Raw genomic sequence first — 25,596 nt, forward strand, 5'->3', positions numbered from 1 at the left:
AAACCAACAACCAGACCATGTACATGTAGTCATGTGAGTGTGTTGTTAAAACCAACAACCAGACCTTGTACATGTAGTCATGTGAGTGTGTTGTTAAAACCAACAACCAGACCTTGTACATGTAGTCATGTGAGTGTGTTGTTAAAACCAACAACCAGACCTTGTACATGTAGTCATGTGAGTGTGTTGTTAAAACCAACAACCAGACCTTGTACATGTAGTCATGTGAGTGTGTTGTTAAAACCAACAACCAGACCTTGTACATGTAGTCATGTGAGTGTGTTGTTAAAACCAACAACCAGACCATGTACATGTAGTCATGTGAGTGTGTTGTTAAAACCAACAACCAGACCATGTACATGTAGTCATGTGAGTGTGTTGTTAAAACCAACAACCAGACCTTGTACATGTAGTCATGTGAGTGTGTTGTTAAAACCAACAACCAGACCTTGTACATGTAGTCATGTGAGTGTATTGTTAAAACCAACGACCAGACCATGTACATGTAGTCATGTGAGTGTGTTGTTAAAACCAACAACCAGACCTTGTACATGTAGTCATGTGAGTGTGTTGTTAAAACCAACAACCAGACCTTGTACATGTAGTCATGTGAGTGTGTTGTTAAAACCAACAACCAGACCTTGTACATGTAGTCATGTGAGTGTATTGTTAAAACCAACGACCAGACCATGTACATGTAGTCATGTGAGTGTGTTGTTAAAACCAACGACCAGACCATGTACATGTAGTCATGTGAGTGTGTTGTTAAAACCAACAACCAGACCTTGTACATGTAGTCATGTGAGTGTGTTGTTAAAACCAACAACCAGACCTTGTACATGTAGTCATGTGAGTGTGTTGTTAAAACCAACAACCAGACCTTGTACATGTAGTCATGTGAGTGTGTTGTTAAAACCAACAACCAGACCTTGTACATGTAGTCATGTGAGTGTGTTGTTAAAACCAACAACCAGACCTTGTACATGTAGTCATCTATACGTTCTGCTTCAACAGCTTTAATTGTACTGGTAACCAACATATAACACACTACACTTTGTACCCGAAACACATGCTTTATGCACATTGATGGTCCCCCACGGATGCTCCAGACGAAAGTTCTACTGGCAAGGCACAAACCACGCCCACACACTCGATTCTGACTGGCTACCAGGGGCCTCATTGGCTCAGTTGGTTAGCGTGCTAGTGCAGCGTAATGACCCAAGAACCTCTCGCCAATGCAGTCGCTGTGAGTTCAACTCCAGCTCATGCTGGCTTCCTCTGACTTTGGACTCAGCATATATATAAAATGATATCTTTATTTATTGAAGGTAACTAGAGGTAAAAAAACAGCAATATATACAAAAAGTTACACCATGACTAGAAAGAACAAATATGACTGCTGCCCCCTCTGTCGCAACCAACAGGTGAGAGAGGGTAGTGGGAGACGGCCCATTACTGACCAGTACTGTGTGAAAATATTCTCTCTTTGGTGGAGATGAAGAATGGCTGAGGTAAATATAGTCATGTTGCACTACATGTACTTGTCGGTTAGGGTTGGATGCACCCAAACATGCCTTAACACTAGTGTAACATGCTTATCAGTTTGTACAGAACGTATTTGTTGACTTGTGCAGTGTGTGGGCAGCGAGTGATAGATTCGCTACAGAATTTCACAAACATGTACATCCACATGTAGATGTAGGTGGACCAGCACGTGCACTAATGAAGTCCAGTTCATGTCATTTTACTGTATTACAGCTGGAGCCCATATATAGGTTATAGCTTAAAGCTTTCTGACCATTTGCTATAACATGCAGTGTAAGAATATACACATACATAAGTAGGGCACTATCTGAGACTGGAATTCCATTAATGCAGAAAACCTCATGTAGTATTGCCTACATATAATGTATACATGTAGGTTGTTTATATGTGTATTCATCATTAAGTTTTTAGATGTACATGCATCCAAAAATTGACCACAAATTGAGCCCAGGTCATCCTAAACCCTTTACGGACTACGAATGGTATAGGAATGTCGGACTTGACGCTTATATCACAAAATGATCCTAGGTCATCACAAAGATGACTACAAATGGAGCCCAGGTCATAACAGACATGACCACAAATTGAGCCCAGGTCATCACAGACATGACCACAAATTGAGCCCAGGTCATCACAAACATAACCACAAATTGAGCCCAGGTCATCACAGACATGACCACAAATTGAGCCCAGGTCATCACAGACATGACCACAAATTGAGCCCAGGCCATCACAAACATAACCACAAATTGAGCCCAGGTCATCACAGAGATGAACACAAACGAAAGATGATTTTGAGTCATGCAAACATCCTCAGTTTCAGATACGTAAATCATGTACATTATCAACTTTCATGTTGTTTTACCATTGTTCTATAAATGGAAACTGACACATTTCAAACCTTTAAATCATATTGAATGATCTCAATTTTTATTGAGGTCATTAAACTCTGATGAGCTTGAAATACATGTAGTGCACATTTTGGGGAATGGCAGTTATTGGGTGGGTGGTAGGCAGAGTGTGAGTATAGCTTAATAAGAGAGGTTAAGATCAGCAGGTCATGAAAGACAGTGCCACTAAACCATGTGCTTGGATTGGCCACCAAGTGGGCAGATAGAGCAGCCGTTTGCCTTGTGACGTTGCAGTAGTACATACCCTATAGCAACAGACAAGAGGAGACAATCACTATACTTTTACAACTAGTTTCGAGATTATTCCATGCACACTATACAATGTACATCTGTTAACTTTGTGCTGAAGTGAAGCGTCAAATTACCTTAACTTTTAACCTAATTTCGATGCACATTCAGTAAAATTTACTTTAAATTTATGAAGAAAATTTTTGAACTTGCTTTACCAGATTACACTTTAAATGCAGTGACTTGCAACTGTTATTTTTTAAAAAAGCCTCTGTTCATTGCTATTAACCATGACAATGACATGTAATTTGAAATAACATAGGAGATATGTTTCGAAAGGGAACAGCTTTTAACTTTGTACAAGTTTTAGTATCATTAATTTAGCTAATAAAAATAGATGTGCATGGTCAAGAATACATCATAATTTGAAGGCCCTGCTGGACTAAAATCACGAAAATATTGAAGTATTTCTAATATCAGGCAAAATATGTGACATAATAACATGCATACATTTATGGATTGAGGAATGAGGAATAATAAGTCACAAATTTTTGATACCAGACAAATCAAAATAAATTCGTTTTTGGAATTTTTATGTGTATAAAGTACAGGCGTAGCTTATCTCATATTGTATGTCATACCCTGAGCATCGGCCTCCAATAATAGATAGTGCAATGTTAAACAAAATGTTTGGGGTGGTATCTTAAGCAGTACTGCAGGTATTGAGTTCAAGGTTTGCACACAGCAAATGGCACGAGGGGGATATTCCATAGTTGTGGATACAAGCATTTTAAGTTTTAAATGCATATAGAGCACAATGACGCAAGAGGGATGTTCCATCACTGATGCACTGTTAGCATATTAATTAACATAACTTACCAGATTCACTGCTGGTTTAGCAGGGGTTGGCTTCAAGCACAAAGCCTCCGTGGCTCAGTTGGTTAGCGCGCTAGCGCAGCGTAATGACCCAGAAGCCTCTCACCAATGCGGTCGCTGTGAGTTCAAGACCAGCTCATGCTGCCTTCCTCTCCGGCCGTACGTGGGAAGGTCTGTCAGCAACCTGCGGATGGTCGTGGGTTTCCCCCGGGCTCTGCCCGGTTTCCACCCACCATAATGCTGGCCGCCGCCGTATAAGTGAAATATTCTTGAGTACGGCGTAAAACACCAATCAAAAAAAAAAAAAAAAATCAAGCACAAAGCTGATTTATGTTAGTGAGTTAGGGGATGACTGGCAGCCAAAAACAAACCCTTCAAAAGTGAATATTAAAGTCACAGAGCTCAGGGGTCGGGGGTACTTCATAGAACCTATTGCCAATCAGTTGCCTTTTGAGCTCTCAACCAAAATTGGCCTGGGGTATAGTCGTACCAGTTGGGGTCTGTCCGTCCATCTATCCATTTTTGTGGCTTGATTGCATGTAGGCCTACACCTACATGTATTACCAGGTGTGCTCCTATTACAAGAAGGTATTGTTTGTCATTGACTGTGACAAGTATGTCATGGGGCTTTAGCCTTTATTACAATACATTAAACACACTGCAGTGTATCCCTTACCACAGTGCTTAGGGCAAAAGGGCATTTAGTGCACTGCACAGTATTTGAATTTTTGGTTTGTGTGGGAAAACTTCCCATGAAGTAATATCTGGTGCCACTCAGTACACATGCATGTAACAGGTGCTGCAGATGTACAGAGATTGTGAGATAATGATAGAGGTGGGCTGTGCGCGTATAACTGCATCAGTATGCACTGTGTGGTACATCTACTTCCCTGACTTGGCACTCAGCATTTATATATATATATATATATATATATATATATATATATATATATATATATATATATAATATCTTTATTTATTTAAGGTAACTAGAGGTAAAAAAAAAAACAGCGATATAAACAAAAAGTTACACAGTGACTAGAAAGAACAAATATGACTGCTGCCCCCTCAACTGTCGCAACCAACAGGCGAGACAGGGTAGTGGGAGACGGCCCATTACTGACCTTGCCAACCCTGCCTGCTGGCTGGAACCCCTATGCACATGTAAAAATACAAACTTAGGGGGAAATAGCCTTATTTCTATCCCCTGTTTCATTTGAATGCTGCATAAGTGTGTAAGAGTGTTATGGGGACTTGGGAGATAGCATAAGTGATAGACAAAGCATACTCAGTGTATTGTATAGTACCTCTATGTGGGGCATCACTTATGCTTATAGTGTCTTTGTGTAGGGCATCACTTATGCTTATAGTGTCTTTGTGTGGGGCATCATGCATGCATGTAGTGTCTCTGTGTGGGGCATTATGCATGCTCATAGTGTCTCTGTGGGGCATCATGCATGCTTATAGTGTCTCTGTGTGGGGCATCATGCATGCATGTAGTGTCTCTGTGTGGGGCATTATGCATGCTCATAGTGTCTCTGTGGGGCATCATGCATGCTTATAGTGTCTCTGTGTGGGGCATCACTTATGCATGTAGTGTCTCTGTGTGGGGCATCACGAATGCATGTAGTGTCTCTGTGTGGGGCATCGCAAATGCATGTAGTGTCTCTGGGGCATCATGCATGCTTATAGTGTCTCTGTGTGGGGCAGCATGCTTGCTCATAGTGTCTCTGTGTGGGGCACCATGCATGCTTATAGTGTCTCTGTGTGGGGCATCATGCGTGTTCATAGTGTCTCTGTGTGGGGCATCATGCTTGCTCAGAGTGCCTCTGCAGGGCATTATGCTTGTTCATAGTGTCTGTGCGGGCATCATGCATTCTTATAGTGTCTCTGTGTGGGGCATCATGCATGCTTATAGTGTCTCTGTGTGGGGCATCAATCTTGCTCATAATGTCTCTGTGTGGGGCATCATGTTTGCTCATAGTGTATCTGTGCGGGGCATCACTTATGCATGTAATGTCTCTGTGTGCATGTAGGTTTGCTCACAAGGATAGAGCACAGAGTATAGTGTTGTCATGTTGAGTGATGTAGTGCATGTCATATAGTCTGGTGTATGGCGTTCCAGGGATATAAAGCCCTGTATAAATTCTAACCCCTTGAAAAAGGCTCTTACAAGAAGCACTGAAATATGAATCATAAAATGTGCATACTGGAACTAATAAAGCGTAAAGTAGTATAATCTACTTGTGTACACTGGTTTGTTAAGTGTGTAAAGTATGGCTGCTGCTTACCTTAAATTTTGACCCAAATGTGCAATTTGGAGGCAAATGAATGTCAGAAAATATTACTCTTGGTGCTAAAACTAACATTTTCCCAGTAGGGCATGTCATCTTTTCTTCCAAACAAACCTCAAACCATCTTTATAAAATAGAACTCTTAGAATCTGGAAAAAAATGAGCAACATAGTAATGAATGAAATGTTGGGTTATTTATGGCAATTTGCCTTCATCTGCTTAATAGTTTGATGATTTCTTTAGGGCTTCCAAATAATGCTTCAGTGTGTATACATATTCATGTACATGTAGCCTTGCTGTTAAACCGATTTCTCTCAAAGTATGTCTGCCCTGTAAATGTGTGAGATGTCAGTATGAAATTATGATCAGAGGTTTGAGAAATAAGGTGCTTAGTGAAGAAAATGGGGGATCCTTACATCTGTTTTTAAACTCGCTCTCTATGAAATGTTCATTACAGGCTCTAATTTGACAGAGCAGTGAATAATAGTATCTACATGTACATGTGTGGATGCAAGGTGAAGTGTTCTACTAGCCGGTAACATCCATATGCGTGTGTGCACAAATTAGGTCTCATAGTTTATTTATGTGCATTCTGTTTTATTTTAGCTCTGAAGTAACTCCTTCAGGTGAATTCTATGATATTTCACAATGTTTGTTATAAAACTCAGTTGTGATGCATGTAAATTAAGGTTCCTTGATGAACCGCAGTTCATGTGAGTTCGTTCATGCCACCTTAATATTTGCCAAGGCTGTATTATAAATTGGGTGTACATGTGCATATACAGTAATATCATGTAGGACTCAGGCTGCAATAGTTTTGAGTCTAGCTGATGGCAGAAAACGCTAAGCTGATCAAGCTGACTGCAGTATGTGCAGGATCAATCAAGGTTACTGCATTATATACTGGATTGATCAAGCTTACTGCAGTATGTGCTGGACTGATCAAGCTTACTGCAGTATGTGCTGGATTGATCAAGCATACTGCAGTATGTGCTGGATTGATCAAGCTTCCTGCAGTATGTACTGGGCTGATCAAGCTTACTGCAGTATGTGCTGGATTGATCAAGCTTACTGCAGTATGTACTGGGCTGATCAAGCTTACTGCAGTATGTGCTGGATTGATCAAGCTTACTGCAGTATGTACTGGGCTGATCAAGCTTACTGCAGTGTGTACTGGATTGATCAAGCTTACTGCAGTATGTACTGGATTGATCAAGCTTCCTGCAGTATGTACTGGGCTGATCAAGCTTACTGCAGTATGTGCTGGATTGATCAAGCTTACTGCAGTATGTACTGGGCTGATCAAGCTTACTGCAGTGTGTGCTGGACTGATCAAGCTTACTGCAGTATGTACTGGATTGATCAAGCTTCCTGCAGTATGTACTGGGCTGATCAAGCTTACTGCAGTATGTGCTGGATTGATCAAGCTTACTGCAGTATGTACTGGGCTGATCAAGCTTACTGCAGTGTGTGCTGGACTGATCAAGCTTACTGCAGTATGTACTGGGCCAATCAAGCTTACTGCATTATGTGCTGGATTGATCAAGCTGACTGTAGTTCAGGTGTATGCTGGATCTATCGAGCTGACTGCAGTACAGATATGTACTGGATCGTTCAAGCTTGCTGCATTTGTGCTGGATAGATCATGTACCTGTACCTGCCCAGCCAGGTGGTCAGGGGTTACATGAACCACCACTCAGGGGACTTGACTGAAATAAACTTGTGAAATACATGTCATTCAAATAAATTAATTAAATAAATAAAACAGGTGAATGTATGATCATAAACATTCCTCCAATTTGGAGGTGAAGTGGTTCAAATGTGGCCTCATAACAAAAGTGAGAAGGCAGATGGAGGATATTCGAGTGATTGGGAAAGAATGTGTATTAAATTGGGAGGAACTTAGCACTTGTGTTTGGTATGGAAATGTTAAAAAATTTTGATAACTAGGTATAAGATTTAAGCAAGCTGTGACCATAAGTGGGGTGAGATATTTCTTTCATATTTTCCCTTGGTCATATTACTCAGGTAAAAACTTCTCTGATGTTGTATCAATTTTATCCTAATGTGCTATGAAAGGAATGGCCTTAGGTTATAAGCTATTATCTGTGTCTGTGTCTTTCAAGTCATCTGAGCTGAATGAAGAAAGAATACTGACCAAGCCAAAGAGGGAGCAGAAACGTCGCCCCAAGCCTAAGGACCGGTCCATTTTGATCTGTGGGGTGTGTGGTGATAAGGCCCTGGGCTATAACTTTGATGCCATCACATGTGAATCTTGTAAAGCCTTTTTCCGCAGGAATGCCTTAAAAACAAAGGTGAGAAGCTAGAGCAACATGTATTCCTGTTCGCAAAGGACCAAAATGGTTTGTTTCATGAGAAAACTTGCAAGAGTTTCACTAATGCACAATTAGTATCAACAGTCAGGGAGTAAAAGTTTCAGACTTTCTGTCCTTATTCATTTACAATCTGTTAATTGTTACCTTCAGCCATGACACTTTCCTATACATTACTTGTAGAAACCCTTACATATACGTAGAAACAATGCCAAAATCCTGCCATAGCTTATTTATGGTACCATTTATTTATTTATTTGATTGGTGTTTAATGCCATACATGTTCTTGAGAAGATTTCACGTACATGTATACGACAGCAGCCAGCATTATGGTGGGAGGAAACCGGGTAGAGCCTAGGGGAAACTCACAAGAATCTGCAGGCTGCTGGAAGACCTTCCTATGTACGACTGAAGAGCAAGCCAGTATTTATGGTATCAGTGTGTAATTTTAATTGTTGTTTGATTCATGATTTGTAATAGGTGAGGTATGAGTGTTCTGTTCAAGAATTGAGTGAGGAGTAATCGCAGAAGATAAACATTGTTTTTTCGTTTGAACGTGCAATATATAGCCAAATATATAAGAGTGATAAAGTGTCCAATTTGTACAGGAAAGCTACAGTGTATTGTCACTCTGTGTATACTGATTGAAAACTCATCAAGCCTTGAGGTTTACCAGAGGTGTGAGGACTCACTCACAGTGTATTGTCACTCTGTGTAAGCTGATTGAAAACTCATCAAGCCTTGAGGTTTACCAGAGGTGTGAGGACTCACTCACAGTGTATTGTCACTCTGTGTATACTGATTGAAAACTCATCAAGCCTTGAGGTTTATCAGAGGTGTGAGGACTCACTCACAGTGTATTGTCACTCTGTGTAAGCTGATTGAAAACTCATCAAGCCTTGAGGTTTATCAGAGGTGTGAGGACTCACTCACAGTGTATTGTCACTCTGTGTATACTGATTGAAAACTCATCAAGCCTTGAGGTTTACCAGAAGTGTGAGGACTCACTCACAGTGTATTGTCACTCTGTGTAAGCTGATTGAAAACTCATCAAGCCTTGAGGTTTATCAGAGGTGTGAGGACTCACTCACAGTGTATTGTCACTCTGTGTAAGCTGATTGGAAACTCATCAAGCCTTGAGGTTTACCAGAGGTGTGAGGACTCACTCACAATGTATTGTCACTCTGTGTAAGCTGATTGAAAACTCATCAAGCCTTGAGGTTTACCAGAGGTGTGAGGACTCACTCACAGTGTATTGTCACTCTGTGTAAGCTGATTGAAAACTCATCAAGCCTTGAGGTTTACCAGAGGTGTGAGGACTCACTCACAGTGTATTGTCACTCTGTGTAAGCTGATTGAAAACTCATCAAGCCTTGAGGTTTATCAGAGGTGTGAGGACTCACTCACAGTGTATTGTCACTCTGTGTAAGCTGATTGAAAACTCATCAAGCCTTGAGGTTTATCAGAGGTGTGAGGACTCACTCACAATGTATTGTCACTCTGTGTATACTGATTGAAAACTCATCAAGCCTTGAGGTTTACCAGAGGTGTGAGGACTCACTCACAGTGTATTGTCACTCTGTGTAAGCTGATTGAAAACTCATCAAGCCTTGAGGTTTACCAGAAGTGTGAGGATTCACTCACAGTGTATTGTCACTCTGTGTATACTGATTGAAAACTCATCAAGCCTTGAGGTTTATCAGAGGTGTGAGGACTCACTCACAATGTATTGTCACTCTGTGTAAGCTGATTGAAAACTCATCAAGCCTTGAGGTTTATCAGAGGTGTGAGGACTCACTCACAGTGTATTGTCACTCTGTGTATACTGATTGAAAACTCATCAAGCCTTGAGGTTTATCAGAGGTGTGAGGACTCACTCACAGTGTATTGTCACTCTGTGTATACTGATTGAAAACTCATCAAGCCTTGAGGTTTACCAGAGGTGTGAGGACTCACTCACAATGTATTGTCACTCTGTGTAAGCTGATTGAAAACTCATCAAGCCTTGAGGTTTACCAGAGGTGTGAGGACTCACTCACAGTGTATTGTCACTCTGTGTATACTGATTGAAAACTCATCAAGCCTTGAGGTTTACCAGAAGTGTGAGGACTCACTCACAGTGTATTGTCACTCTGTGTAAGCTGATTGAAAACTCATCAAGCCTTGAGGTTTATCAGAGGTGTGAGGACTCACTCACAGTGTATTGTCACTCTGTGTAAGCTGATTGGAAACTCATCAAGCCTTGAGGTTTACCAGAGGTGTGAGGACTCACTCACAATGTATTGTCACTCTGTGTAAGCTGATTGAAAACTCATCAAGCCTTGAGGTTTATCAGAGGTGTGAGGACTCACTCACAGTGTATTGTCACTCTGTGTATACTGATTGAAAACTCATCAAGCCTTGAGGTTTACCAGAGGTGTGAGGACTCACTCACAGTGTATTATCACTCTGTGTATACTGATTGAAAACTCATCAAGCCTTGAGGTTTACCAGAGGTGTGAGGACTCACTCACAGTGTATTGTCACTCTGTGTATACTGATTGAAAACTCATCAAGCCTTGAGGTTTATCAGAGGTGTGAGGACTCACTCACAGTGTATTGTCACTCTGTGTATACTGATTGAAAACTCATCAAGCCTTGAGGTTTATCAGAGGTGTGAGGACTCACTCACAGTGTATTGTCACTCTGTGTATACTGATTGAAAACTCATCAAGCCTTGAGGTTTACCAGAGGTGTGAGGACTCACTCACAGTGTATTGTCACTCTGTGTATACTGATTGAAAACTCATCAAGCCTTGAGGTTTATCAGAGGTGTGAGGACTCACTCACAGTGTATTGTCACTCTGTGTAAGCTGATTGAAAACTCATCAAGCCTTGAGGTTTACCAGAAGTGTGAGGATTCACTCACAGTGTATTGTCACTCTGTGTATACTGATTGAAAACTCATCAAGCCTTGAGGTTTACCAGAGGTGTGAGGACTCACTCACAATGTATTGTCACTCTGTGTAAGCTGATTGAAAACTCATCAAGCCTTGAGGTTTATCAGAGGTGTGAGGACTCACTCACAGTGTATTGTCACTCTGTGTATACTGATTGAAAACTCATCAAGCCTTGAGGTTTATCAGAGGTGTGAGGACTCACTCACAGTGTATTGTCACTCTGTGTATTGTCACTCTGTGTATACTGATTGAAAACTCATCAAGCCTTGAGGTTTACCAGAAGTGTGAGGATTCACTCACAGTGTATTGTCACTCTGTGTATACTGATTGAAAACTCATCAAGCCTTGAGGTTTACCAGAGGTGTGAGGACTCACTCACAATGTATTGTCACTCTGTGTAAGCTGATTGAAAACTCATCAAGCCTTGAGGTTTATCAGAGGTGTGAGGACTCACTCACAATGTATTGTCACTCTGTGTAAGCTGATTGAAAACTCATCAAGCCTTGAGGTTTACCAGAGGTGTGAGGACTCACTCACAGTGTATTGTCACTCTGTGTATACTGATTGAAAACTCATCAAGCCTTGAGGTTTACCAGAAGTGTGAGGACTCACTCACAGTGTATTGTCACTCTGTGTATACTGATTGAAAACTCATCAAGCCTTGAGGTTTATCAGAGGTGTGAGGACTCACTCACAGTGTATTGTCACTCTGTGTAAGCTGATTGAAAACTCATCAAGCCTTGAGGTTTATCAGAGGTGTGAGGACTCACTCACAGTGTATTGTCACTCTGTGTAAGCTGATTGAAAACTCATCAAGCCTTGAGGTTTATCAGAGGTGTGAGGACTCACTCACAATGTATTGTCACTCTGTGTATACTGATTGAAAACTCATCAAGCCTTGAGGTTTACCAGAGGTGTGAGGACTCACTCACAGTGTATTGTCATTCTGTGTAAGCTGATTGAAAACTCATCAAGCCTTGAGGTTTACCAGAGGTGTGAGGACTCACTCACAGTGTATTGTCACTCTGTGTATACTGATTGAAAACTCATCAAGCCTTGAGGTTTATCAGAGGTGTGAGGACTCACTCACAGTGTATTGTCACTCTGTGTATACTGATTGAAAACTCATCAAGCCTTGAGGTTTACCAGAAGTGTGAGGACTCACTCACAGTGTATTGTCACTCTGTGTAAGCTGATTGAAAACTCATCAAGCCTTGAGGTTTATCAGAGGTGTGAGGACTCACTCACAGTGTATTGTCACTCTGTGTAAGCTGATTGGAAACTCATCAAGCCTTGAGGTTTACCAGAGGTGTGAGGACTCACTCACAATGTATTGTCACTCTGTGTAAGCTGATTGAAAACTCATCAAGCCTTGAGGTTTACCAGAGGTGTGAGGACTCACTCACAGTGTATTGTCACTCTGTGTATACTGATTGAAAACTCATCAAGCCTTGAGGTTTATCAGAGGTGTGAGGACTCACTCACAGTGTGTTGTCACTCTGTGTAAGCTGATTGAAAACTCATCAAGCCTTGAGGTTTATCAGAGGTGTGAGGACTCACTCACAGTGTATTGTCACTCTGTGTAAGCTGATTGAAAACTCATCAAGCCTTGAGGTTTATCAGAGGTGTGAGGACTCACTCACAATGTATTGTCACTCTGTGTATACTGATTGAAAACTCATCAAGCCTTGAGGTTTACCAGAGGTGTGAGGACTCACTCACAGTGTATTGTCATTCTGTGTAAGCTGATTGAAAACTCATCAAGCCTTGAGGTTTACCAGAGGTGTGAGGACTCACTCACAGTGTATTGTCACTCTGTGTATACTGATTGAAAACTCATCAAGCCTTGAGGTTTATCAGAGGTGTGAGGACTCACTCACAGTGTATTGTCACTCTGTGTAAGCTGATTGAAAACTCATCAAGGCTTGAGGTTTATCAGAGGTGTGAGGACTCACTCACAATGTATTGTCACTCTGTGTATACTGATTGAAAACTCATCAAGCCTTGAGGTTTACCAGAGGTGTGAGGACTCACTCACAGTGTATTGTCACTCTGTGTATACTGATTGAAAACTCATCAAGCCTTGAGGTTTACCAGAGGTGTGAGGACTCACTCACAGTGTATTGTCACTCTGTGTATACTGATTGAAAACTCATCAAGCCTTGAGGTTTACCAGAGGTGTGAGGACTCACTCACAGTGTATTGTCACTCTGTGTATACTGATTGAAAACTCATCAAGCCTTGAGGTTTATCAGAGGTGTGAGGACTCACTCACAGTGTATTGTCACTCTGTGTAAGCTGATTGAAAACTCATCAAGCCTTGAGGTTTATCAGAGGTGTGAGGACTCACTCACAGTGTATTGTCACTCTGTGTAAGCTGATTGAAAACTCATCAAGCCTTGAGGTTTATCAGAGGTGTGAGGACTCACTCACAATGTATTGTCACTCTGTGTAAGCTGATTGAAAACTCATCAAGCCTTGAGGTTTATCAGAGGTGTGAGGACTCACTCACAATGTATTGTCACTCTGTGTAAGCTGATTGAAAACTCATCAAGCCTTGAGGTTTACCAGAGGTGTGAGGACTCACTCACAGTGTATTATCACTCTGTGTATACTGATTGAAAACTCATCAAGCCTTGAGGTTTACCAGAAGTGTGAGGACTCACTCACAGTGTATTGTCACTCTGTGTATACTGATTGAAAACTCATCAAGCCTTGAGGTTTATCAGAGGTGTGAGGACTCACTCACAGTGTATTGTCACTCTGTGTATACTGATTGAAAACTCATCAAGCCTTGAGGTTTATCAGAGGTGTGAGGACTCACTCACAGTTTATTGTCACTCTGTGTATACTGATTGAAAACTCATCAAGCCTTGAGGTTTATCAGAGGTGTGAGGACTCACTCACAATGTATTGTCACTCTGTGTATACTGATTGAAAACTCATCAAGCCTTGAGGTTTATCAGAGGTGTGAGGACTCACTCACAGTGTATTGTCACTCTGTGTATACTGATTGAAAACTCATCAAGCCTTGAGGTTTACCAGAGGTGTGAGGACTCACTCACAGTGTATTGTCACTCTGTGTATACTGATTGAAAACTCATCAAGCCTTGAGGTTTATCAGAGGTGTGAGGACTCACTCACAGTGTATTGTCACTCTGTGTAAGCTGATTGAAAACTCATCAAGCCTTGAGGTTTACCAGAAGTGTGAGGATTCACTCACAGTGTATTGTCACTCTGTGTATACTGATTGAAAACTCATCAAGCCTTGAGGTTTACCAGAGGTGTGAGGACTCACTCACAATGTATTGTCACTCTGTGTAAGCTGATTGAAAACTCATCAAGCCTTGAGGTTTATCAGAGGTGTGAGGACTCACTCACAGTGTATTGTCACTCTGTGTATACTGATTGAAAACTCATCAAGCCTTGAGGTTTATCAGAGGTGTGAGGACTCACTCACAGTGTATTGTCACTCTGTGTATACTGATTGAAAACTCATCAAGCCTTGAGGTTTACCAGAGGTGTGAGGACTCACTCACAATGTATTGTCACTCTGTGTAAGCTGATTGAAAACTCATCAAGCCTTGAGGTTTACCAGAGGTGTGAGGACTCACTCACAGTGTATTGTCACTCTGTGTATACTGATTGAAAACTCATCAAGCCTTGAGGTTTACCAGAAGTGTGAGGACTCACTCACAGTGTATTGTCACTCTGTGTAAGCTGATTGAAAACTCATCAAGCCTTGAGGTTTATCAGAGGTGTGAGGACTCACTCACAGTGTATTGTCACTCTGTGTAAGCTGATTGGAAACTCATCAAGCCTTGAGGTTTACCAGAGGTGTGAGGACTCACTCACAATGTATTGTCACTCTGTGTAAGCTGATTGAAAACTCATCAAGCCTTGAGGTTTACCAGAGGTGTGAGGACTCACTCACAGTGTATTGTCACTCTGTGTATACTGATTGAAAACTCATCAAGCCTTGAGGTTTATCAGAGGTGTGAGGAGTCACTCACAGTGTATTGTCACTCTGTGTAAGCTGATTGAAAACTCATCAAGCCTTGAGGTTTATCAGAGGTGTGAGGACTCACTCACAGTGTATTGTCACTCTGTGTAAGCTGATTGAAAACTCATCAAGCCTTGAGGTTTATCAGAGGTGTGAGGACTCACTCACAATGTATTGTCACTCTGTGTATACTGATTGAAAACTCATCAAGCCTTGAGGTTTACCAGAGGTGTGAGGACTCACTCACAGTGTATTGTCATTCTGTGTAAGCTGATTGAAAACTCATCAAGCCTTGAGGTTTACCAGAGGTGTGAGGACTCACTCACAGTGTATTGTCACTCTGTGTATACTGATTGAAAACTCATCAAGCCTTGAGGTTTATCAGAGGTGTGAGGACTCACTCACAGTGTATTGTCACTCTGTGTAAGCTGATTGAAAACTCATCAAGCCTTGAGGTTTACCAGAAGTGTGAGGATTCACTCACAGTGTATTGTCACTCTGTGTATACTGATTGAAAACTCATCAAGCCTTGAGGTTTACCAGAGGTGTGAGGACTCACTCACAATGTATTGTCACTCTGTGTAAGCTGATTGAAAACTCATCAAGCCTTGAGGTTTATCAGAGGTGTGAGGACTCACTCACAGTGTATTGTCACTCTGTGTATACTGATTGAAAACTCATCAAGCCTTGAGGTTTACCAGAGGTGTGAGGACTCACTCACAATGTATTGTTACTCTGTGTAAGCTGATTGAAAACTCATCAAGCCTTGAGGTTTACCAGAGGTGTGAGGACTCACTCACAGTGTATTGTCACTCTGTGTATACTGATTGAAAACTCATCAAGCCTTGAGGTTTATCAGAGGTGTGAGGACTCACTCACAGTGTATTGTCACTCTGTGTAAGCTGATTGAAAACTCATCAAGCCTTGAGGTTTATCAGAGGTGTGAGGACTCACTCACAGTGTATTGTCACTCTGTGTAAGCTGATTGAAAACTCATCAAGCCTTGAGGTTTATCAGAGGTGTGAGGACTCACTCACAATGTATTGTCACTCTGTGTAAGCTGATTGAAAACTCATCAAGCCTTGAGGTTTATCAGAGGTGTGAGGACTCACTCACAATGTATTGTCACTCTGTGTAAGCTGATTGAAAACTCATCAAGCCTTGAGGTTTACCAGAGGTGTGAGGACTCACTCACAGTGTATTATCACTCTGTGTATACTGATTGAAAACTCATCAAGCCTTGAGGTTTACCAGAAGTGTGAGGACTCACTCACAGTGTATTGTCACTCTGTGTATACTGATTGAAAACTCATCAAGCCTTGAGGTTTATCAGAGGTGTGAGGACTCACTCACAGTGTATTGTCACTCTGTGTATACTGATTGAAAACTCATCAAGCCTTGAGGTTTATCAGAGGTGTGAGGACTCACTCACAGTTTATTGTCACTCTGTGTATACTGATTGAAAACTCATCAAGCCTTGAGGTTTATCAGAGGTGTGAGGACTCACTCACAATGTATTGTCACTCTGTGTATACTGATTGAAAACTCATCAAGCCTTGAGGTTTATCAGAGGTGTGAGGACTCACTCACAGTGTATTGTCACTCTGTGTATACTGATTGAAAACTCATCAAGCCTTGAGGTTTACCAGAGGTGTGAGGACTCACTCACAGTGTATTGTCACTCTGTGTATACTGATTGAAAACTCATCAAGCCTTGAGGTTTACCAGAGGTGTGAGGACTCACTCACAGTGTATTGAAATGAATGAAGAGAAATGAATATGTAAAACTAGACCAGTCATAAATGTTCCCCAGACTGGGTAATTAAATTTGTTCTTTGTGTATTAATACTGTTCAAGAAAAAAACGAGAAATATATAAGATGTTTTAACCTAGTACAAGAATCTCATATGCTAACTCAAGAACATGCATTCATGGTCATTTATATGTGGATTAAAGTGAAAGTTGTCAAGGTTTCTAAAAACTCAACATTATTCGCAAGATTCAGGTTTTCATGCTAAAAATAATTTAATAATGAATACCAAGGTCTGCATAATTATCTGCATATTGTCAGTGCTGTTTATTATGAAGTCTGTGCTGATCCATTCCCCTGTCTGTAACTATCAGTGTGAGATTAGCAGAGAGCATCTTTTTTGGGTGATTGGTTTCCATTTCACTGTGGCTGACCATCTCCAAACAGGAGAGATTAATACAGAGGAAAATTACATACATGTTCTGTCACAGTCAGGGACACACACTCATGTTTGTTAGCCTGCTGGGGGAACTGATGGAATGGTGATGTAAATAGTTCTTGAGGGCAGTCTGATGACATTTTTAACTGATCAGCTTTCAGTGCTCTTATAAATATTAACAGTGGGATAAGCATCTGTGACAGACTGATGATAGAAATCAACTCATGGAACTGAGCTGGAACCTTTAATAAGGAAGTAATACACATGACTTTTCCTATGAGTCTACATTATCTGCCTACTGTGATACAAAGAAAGACAACACCATCGTTCAAACTCATTATACTCGGTAGAAAAAATTCTATAAAATTAATATATCAGACTGTTTTTGTGAGCAGTTATTTAATGGTGTTTCATGTGATATATATTTATGGGTCCATGCTAGTATCCTAGTGGGACACCTCTTGAAATCGTTTGAACTACTGTCATTGTTCTTAGTCAACTCCTAAAGTTGCAATATCTCCAAAACTGGTAAAGGTAGAAAAAACAAACTTTATTAGTTTTAAGGAACATATGAAGCAACTTTTGATGCTTTGTGCTGTTTGAAAAATCACGTGATTTAGCGATCACTTGAATCTTATTGAAGTGAATTTTATTGATAAACTAAAAAAATTTTCTTCTCCTACACGGCTAAACCTGTTGAGATAAACTTTTCATGCACAGTTTTTAGGTGGATTGCCCTACTCATATTTTAAAAAAACTTTTAGTTTGGGATGCAAGTGAACTGGGCAGTAAAAAGTAGGTCATTTTTTTAAAATCACCATCTGTCCCCCTTTATATCACAATTACAAATCTGCAAAAATTATTTTTGCACTTTTGTACTACTTTTCTTTTCATGTTGATGACCAAAAAACCAACAAAAATTTGATAAAACCATCATATGTAAGTAACACTGGAGCTTCATGCTAGACTGCATAAGGCCATTCACTTCAGCTTACCCTGGACATATGCTCTGCAACCATGTATTCTTTCTTTCTTTTATCCTTGACTATCAGCAGAAGACCAAAGCCGCCTTATCTCTGTGCTAGTCTTCAGTATTTGGCCAATTGTAAATGATGCCTGGCAGTCTAGGGTTCAAATCCAGTACATTCCTTTCTATTTTTTTTTCATGTTTTTCTCATTATCATGAACTGTTTAGACACCAGGCTACCAGAAGTGGTAAAAGACTAGTAGTGTGGACCCCGACAACGCTGTTGGATAACAGCTTTAATTTATGTTTTTGATTTCTTTGCCTTTTGTGTGATATGTTTAGTCCAGGTCAGTACATGAGGGAATATGTTCCAGGAACAGATAATGTATTCTGTCTGTAGCAGTTATACAGGTGTGCTTTTCACTTCAGGCAGGTGTGCTTTTCCAGGTCAGTACATGAGGGAATATGTTCCAGGAACAGATAATGTATTCTGTCTGTAGCAGTTATACAGGTGTGCTTTTCACTTCAGGCAGGTGTGCTTTTCCAGGTCAGTACATGAGGGAATATGTTCCAGGAACAGATAATGTATTCTGTCTGTAGCAGTTATACAGGTGTGCTTTTCACTTCAGGCAGGTGTGCTTTTCCAGGTCAGTACATGAGGGAATATGTTCCAGGAACAGATAATGTATTCTGTCTGTAGCAGTTATGCAGGTGTGCTTTTCACTTCAGGCAGGTGTGCTTTTCCAGGTCAGTACATGAGGGAATATGTTCCAGGAACAGATAATGTATTCTGTTTGTAGCAGTTATACAGGTGTGCTTTTCACTTCAGGCAGGTGTGCTTTTCCAGGTCAGTACATGAGGGAATATGTTCCAGGAACAGATAATGTATTCTGTCTGTAGCAGTTATACAGGTGTGCTTTTCACTTGTTTAAAGATGAAATATAGTTCATAACCACTGCATTTATAATTCAATGGTTTTGCTTAATGGATATATAATGATGGAACCACATTGTAAGATTATGTCAGTCTGGTTTAAGCACCAATTCAGATCTAGATTTCTAGTTATATTGGTATGGATTGGATAATTTTATCAGTTTACTTCCATTTTATTGTGCATGTTAAATTCTAGCCTGGCACAGGTTTCAATATTGATCAGTTATTCCAGTACTGTTATTTGACAATTTTGAACATGGACATTATGTAACTCTGCTCCTGCATTTCACTCAGAAGTACATGTTGAGCTAAGTGACAGATCCATGTGCTGCTGTTTTGTGACTTGTCTGCCTCACTGTTATATGCTAGCCAAGACAGCCAGCCATCAGATTTTTACCATTCGTTTGCATTTGTAAATCCCTACATTTGTTTTCTTTCATTTTCAAAGCTAGATTGATCAGTGTTTTGCTGCATGTGTTTGACAAGAACAATTTCCTGTGCTTACACTGTGCCGAGCTTCCATTAGCTTCCCCGTGTTCATGGATACACATCCATTGTATGATAATAAACCTTGCTCACATGGACTTGGTATGTTGGCGGCCCTGGCTATCTCTCTCCCTACATATGCTTGTTGGTTTTTTGAAATGGACCTAATATTCCACCAATGTTTATTCCATTTGCTATAAGAAAATTGTAGTTATATCATAATTCAAAGGCTTCGTACCTAATAAAAGTTATCACTGTACAAATCTTTTAAGGTTCATACTTGTAACAGGAAACGATTTAATAACAAGGTCCTCAAAATGGAGCCGTGCTGACCTCCGGCTCTGAATTGGAAGATGGTCGGCAGAGGGAAGGACTGGGGCATGTGGATGGTGGCAAAAGCTATCATCTTTCTGTTTTTGGGAGAATTTGGCCCTCTTCAGTAATTACCCTTTTACAGATAACAGTGGACTGGTTTAATACTGTAGCCCAAGGCTCAGGGTCCACTGTCATCAATAGGCTGGGTGTGTGAAAAATGAATTGTTTAAACTGAAGTCTTTCTCTCTTAGGTTAATCAGTTGATGTACCTTTTGTAATTGAATCGTGAACGTTGTAGCAGCTTTAAATGTTGTTTGATACTTTTTGGTATTACCCAGTATTGGATTGAATATTCTTGAAGCAATTTAAACACAAGGCATCCCTCGAGACTCATACATGTATGTATGTGCAGACAATAACCATAGTGCCTAGAATGGTAACACAGACAAGTAATTCTAGTCATTGGGCTCCTTGTTTTAATGTACTTTTTATGCTTTATTCAAGTGTTCTTTGACTGTTGGACTTCCATCTAGTAACTGATTAAATTATTGTGTTACTGAATGTGATGTAGGTCAGTAGTATTGTGTTGGACATACCTGGTACAGATTCTAACCACTGTTTGCTGTTCTGTTTGTCAAGAGCAGCACCATATAGATTAGGCCACACTAATTCAAGTTTTTGTTTAGAAAGCAGAATGAATGTTAATTTTAAATATCGCAAGAGTATGAAAATAAAATTAAAATTAAAAAATTAACAAATTTGTAGGAAATATGGCCTGTCTGAGCAATTGTTCATGTTAAAAACATATTTATATGATCAAAAAAAAAGGCAAATCATAAAAAAATATTTTGGAAAAGACAACAGATTGATTTTCAGTTTAAATTTTTTTCCATTGTTGGATTTGCAGTGTCAGTTCCCCTGTAAAAGACAAAATACCATACAATTGGTGTTGCCTTACTTCACCATAGAAAGAAATTTTGGTCGTGAACAAAGAAAAAACTTCTGCAGTATGGTTGTACAATGTAGAGGACATTATAAATTACACCTGTATTCCACAAGGTACATAGTCTCCACAAACTCCTCATCTGAAAATACAGATCTATGTTGTGAAAATAAACAAATACTCATACTACTAAAATACATGGTTGCAGTTTTAATATGATGTTCCAGATTATGTAAAATATTTTGTCGAAGAATTGTGTGTTTACGATATGCTTATGCCCCTCCCTGTTCTATGTTCCACAGTCCTTTTCCTGTAGCTTTGATGGCAATTGTCGGCTAGATGCTCACACAAGAAAGTTCTGTGCTGGTTGCAGATTAAAGAAATGTTTCAACATAGGAATGAAAAAGGAGTGGATTTTAAGTAAGTTGATTACTTTACTGTATTGACAGTTTTGCCTCCTGATGCATCGCATCATTAGGTATATGTTTGGTAGCATTGGTTTTATAATCCGGAGAGATTTTTCTTTCCACATTGTATTTAAGAACATGCATGTACATGTATTCGAATTTTGACACATTGACAGTTCAAATGATCAAAGTTAACATTACCCAATAAATTTTCTTTGCTTGTATCAACTGCTTCTAGTCATACTGTGACATTTCTGAAACATTCTTTTTTTTTTCCGAAGACTCTGTGCAGGTGTCAAATTCACACATTTGGATTGAAGCAAAACTACCATTGAAAAGATAAGAAAAGGATTACCCATTCCCAGGTTTTGATACCTACATGTCTATGTCCAAAGCTGGAGAGGCAAACCTAAACCCCTAAATTTAGAGACACGATCTTTAGGGTAACCTTAAAGCCTTAAAACGTGCCCTGAGGATTATGTTGTGCATGGCAACAAACTCTGTAAACCATGAAAGAATGGACACATCTGTTTATAAATCATTTAAGAGGGAATAAATTATGCATTGTATTTCCTTCACTATCAGTCACGTGTTCTTTTTTGAGTTATTTGAAGGAAAATTGATCCAAATGGAGACAAAAACTCGTCTTAGAAGAATTTTTTTTTTTTTGAGATACCAGACTGTCATTGAAGTTTGTTCTTCTTTTCGTTTGCAGCTGATAGCCAACTAGAGAAGCGACGAAGACGAAACAGTTACAAGCACAATGACCACCTGGTGACCTCTGACCAGGAGGAGGATGTGCTAAACTCTGGTGGAGAATCGGTGGCAGGTCATGTGTATGGGGAGGAGTCGGGCTCAGTGTCTGGATCAGTGTCTGGATCAGTGTCCAACAGTCCCCTGGAGGTGCTTGGCAAGAGTCCCCTTGGACACTGTGATAAGGTGTGGAGTCCACTGTCAGACTCAAGCTCAGTTACCACCTCATTTAGTGATCCTGGAAATTTAGTGATTAAGACAGAGAAGCTAGGCTATGAGGATGACATTATTACACCACTGTCAGAGGAGACACGCTCAAACATCAGCCATATCACCTCAACATACCGTGCCATCTTTGATGCACCATATGATGCAGAACAGTCGAGGAAGCTGCAGTCAAGTGTGCGAAGTGCTGATGACCTATTTAACATGACAGATGTTTTCATTAAAAGACTGATAAAGTTTTCAAAATCCATTCCAGAGTTCCGGGATTTGAAGCAGGAAGATCAAATAGCTCTGTTGAAGGTACAGTACATGTGTGTGTTTGAATAGGAGAATTGTTTGTGAGCAAGCAGCTTGTTGTGGGGTACACATATGACATTCAGCACTCAGTCCATAAAATTGGGTTACTTTACAAAATGGCACATATCGGTATATATATATATATATATATATATATATATATATATATATATATATATATTACACATATCAGTTTAGTGCTTAAGTTTTCGCTAAATTTTGGTAATTTATTGTAAAACTTCAACCTTTTCACAAGATGTTTATTCAAGCAAATCTTCAGATCTTTATGGTCACATTTTAATGTTTATTAAGATGTGCATATTATGGATATGCGTGTCTTATTTTGTCATTTTTTTTACAGCAACAACAACCAATTGTTAAAAGAATGCTTTGGTATATCACACTGGCTAGAATTTGTTAAACGGTACAAAGACCTGTTGTTTTACTTTGTGAATTCTTTTTACCATTTGGAAGGATTCCTTTTCATTCAGTGATTTTTGTGGATGACAAAGACTGAAGATAGTAAAGTAAGCAAACTGTCCAAATCCCAGATCTGGGCCTGTTTCACAAAGATGTTGTACATGTGCGATAATGGCACATATGGGACAATGGTGCAGTGTTCATGACGTACAAAATATCGTACGACATATTTTTGATTAAAAATGTTGAACTCTGCATTGTGAAACTGGGCCCAGCAGAAAAGGATTCCCAAGTCAAATTCCCAAGGACTAGTTCCATAAAATTAACATGACATCTATTAAGGACGTATACATAATCTAGCATCTAGCTACATGGCCAAATCTGAAACAGTGCCTGTCATCTAGCTAAATGGCCAAATCTGAAACTGTGCCTATTATCTAGCTAAATGGCCAAATCTGAATCAGTGCCTATCATCTAGCTAAATGGCCAAAGCTGAAACAGTGCCTATCATCTGCTTGTAGTTACATTTTTAGTTTGTATCCTGATGTGAGACAGTGTCTATCATCTAGTTACATGGCCAAATCTGAAACAGTGCCTATCATCTGCTTGTAGTTACATGTTTAGTTTGTAGCCTGATTTGAAACAATGCCTGTCATTGAGCTACATGGCCAAATCTAAAAGAGTGCCTATCATCTACATGTTGTGACATGTTTATTTTGTATCCTGATGTGAGACAGTGCCTATGATCTAGCTACATGGCCCAATCTGAAACAGTGCCTATCATCTAGCTACATGGCCAAACCTGAAACAGTGCCTATCATCTACATGTAGTTACATGTTTAGTTTGTAGCCTGATGTGAGACAGTGCCTATGATCTAGCTACATGGCCCAATCTGAAACAGTGCCTATCATCTAGCTACATGGCCAGATCTGACAGTGCCTATCATCTACATGTAGTTACATGTTTAGTTTGTAGCCTGATGTGAAACAGTGCCTATCATCGAGCTACATGGTTATATCTAAAAGAGTGCCTATCATCTACATGTAGTGACATGTTTAGTTTGTAGCCTGATGTGAGACAGTGCCTATTATCTGGCTACATGGCCAAATCTAAAAGAGTGCTTATCATCTACATGTAGTGACATGTTTAGTTTGTAGCCTGATGTGAGACAGTGCCTATGATCTGGCTACATGGCCAAATCTAAAAGAGTGCGTATCATCTACATGCAGTGAGATGTTTAGTTTGTAGCCAAATGTAAAACAGTGCCATACATGGCATATTGAGCATTGAGAATGACACAGAGAGATAGTGACAGTAACTATAAAGAGAGTCTAATAGGACGGGTTTTACACTACATCCACCAGATTTAATGATAGTGATGCTGTTATAGAATTCAAAAATTTAAAATTTGTTTAAATCAGCAAGAGCTTTATGCAGTATGTGTATGTCCTATACCATAACTATTAGAGTTGGCATCCAGTCTTAGTTAAAGCAGTGTTAAAGAGGCTGTTCTGGAGATTTTTGGCCAAAAAAAGCCAGTAAAATTTTTGTAATTATTTTAGAATATCCCAAATAATTAGCGTTCACAAAATATCAGCCTTATGTGTGCATGTGTTAATGTTCAAAATAGCGACCATCCCCGATGGCTCAGTTGGTAGAGCGTCCACTTTGGGGGCCGCAGATCCAGGTTCAATCCTAGGTCGGGTCACACCTAAGACCTTAAAAGAGGTAGTTGTAGCTTCCTCGCTTGACGTTCAGCATTAAGGGGATAAATCAATGACTGGTTGACCTGTATCAGTATAATGGCTCGGGCGGGGCGAATTATTTCTTGGGTAAGTCATCTCAGTGAAACAGGACTTCATAAAAGAGTAGTGGAAATCCTTCATGCAACCAGGAGGCACATTACATGCACTCTTAGGACCCCTTCATAGTCACATGACTGAAAAATTTTTAAGTACAACATTAAACCCTAAGCACTCACTCACTCAAAATAGGTAATAAAGTTCCTTAAGTTTGAAAAGCAGGTTGCATTTTAACTTTTTCAAATGTAAAAATCATTTTAACATCAGTGGTATTTTATATGTTTGTATATATGCTTGGGGTTTCACATCATGCTTAGCAATTTTTCGATCATATGACCTGAAGTCAAAAAGGTGTGCACATATGCTGTGTCTTCTTGTGGCGGGGCAAGTCCATGATGCCACTGCAGTGTTATGTAAAAGACACTAGGCATGTCACATTATGCTGTCACTGGGTCAACCAGTTCTGTTTTCCTGTGAGGCTGAGCGGCAAGCGAGGCAGCAACATGCAAGTGAAGTCATTGGTAAAACAAGACCCGGCTTTGATCCCTGCTTCCTGACGTTGAGGCGGACACTATTAGGCTCAGAAGCAGCTAAAACTAGTACAGTTAAGGATTGTATCAAGTACAATGCTTTGTATTCAGCTGAAGTCTTGTGTTCATGTGTCTGCTACAGGCAAGCTCTTAGAACACCTTGCCACCATGTCGGTAAAGTAAAGCATTGAACTTAGTT

The 25,596-nt window shown here is 40.0% G+C and overlaps 1 protein-coding gene across 4 annotated transcripts in view; it reads left to right on the top strand.

Annotated features, from left to right (window-relative positions):
• The window catches only part of LOC135466769 (nuclear hormone receptor HR96-like), a 62,368-nt gene that overhangs the window by 35,041 nt on the left and 1,731 nt on the right, over window positions 1-25,596 (top strand). For 3 of the 4 annotated variants that reach the window (XM_064744436.1, XM_064744437.1, XM_064744438.1), the window contains 3 exons: window positions 7,981-8,169; window positions 21,265-21,382; window positions 22,085-22,647. In XM_064744436.1, the coding sequence (XP_064600506.1) occupies window positions 7,981-8,169; window positions 21,265-21,382; window positions 22,085-22,647 (870 nt within the window). The remainder of the gene's footprint in view (window positions 1-7,980; window positions 8,170-21,264; window positions 21,383-22,084; window positions 22,648-25,596) is intronic. The other variant, XM_064744439.1, reaches the window with a different exon arrangement.

Source organism: Liolophura sinensis, chromosome 6, assembly GCF_032854445.1.
Source record: "Liolophura sinensis isolate JHLJ2023 chromosome 6, CUHK_Ljap_v2, whole genome shotgun sequence".
Classification (NCBI taxonomy): domain Eukaryota; kingdom Metazoa; phylum Mollusca; class Polyplacophora; order Chitonida; family Chitonidae; genus Liolophura; species Liolophura sinensis.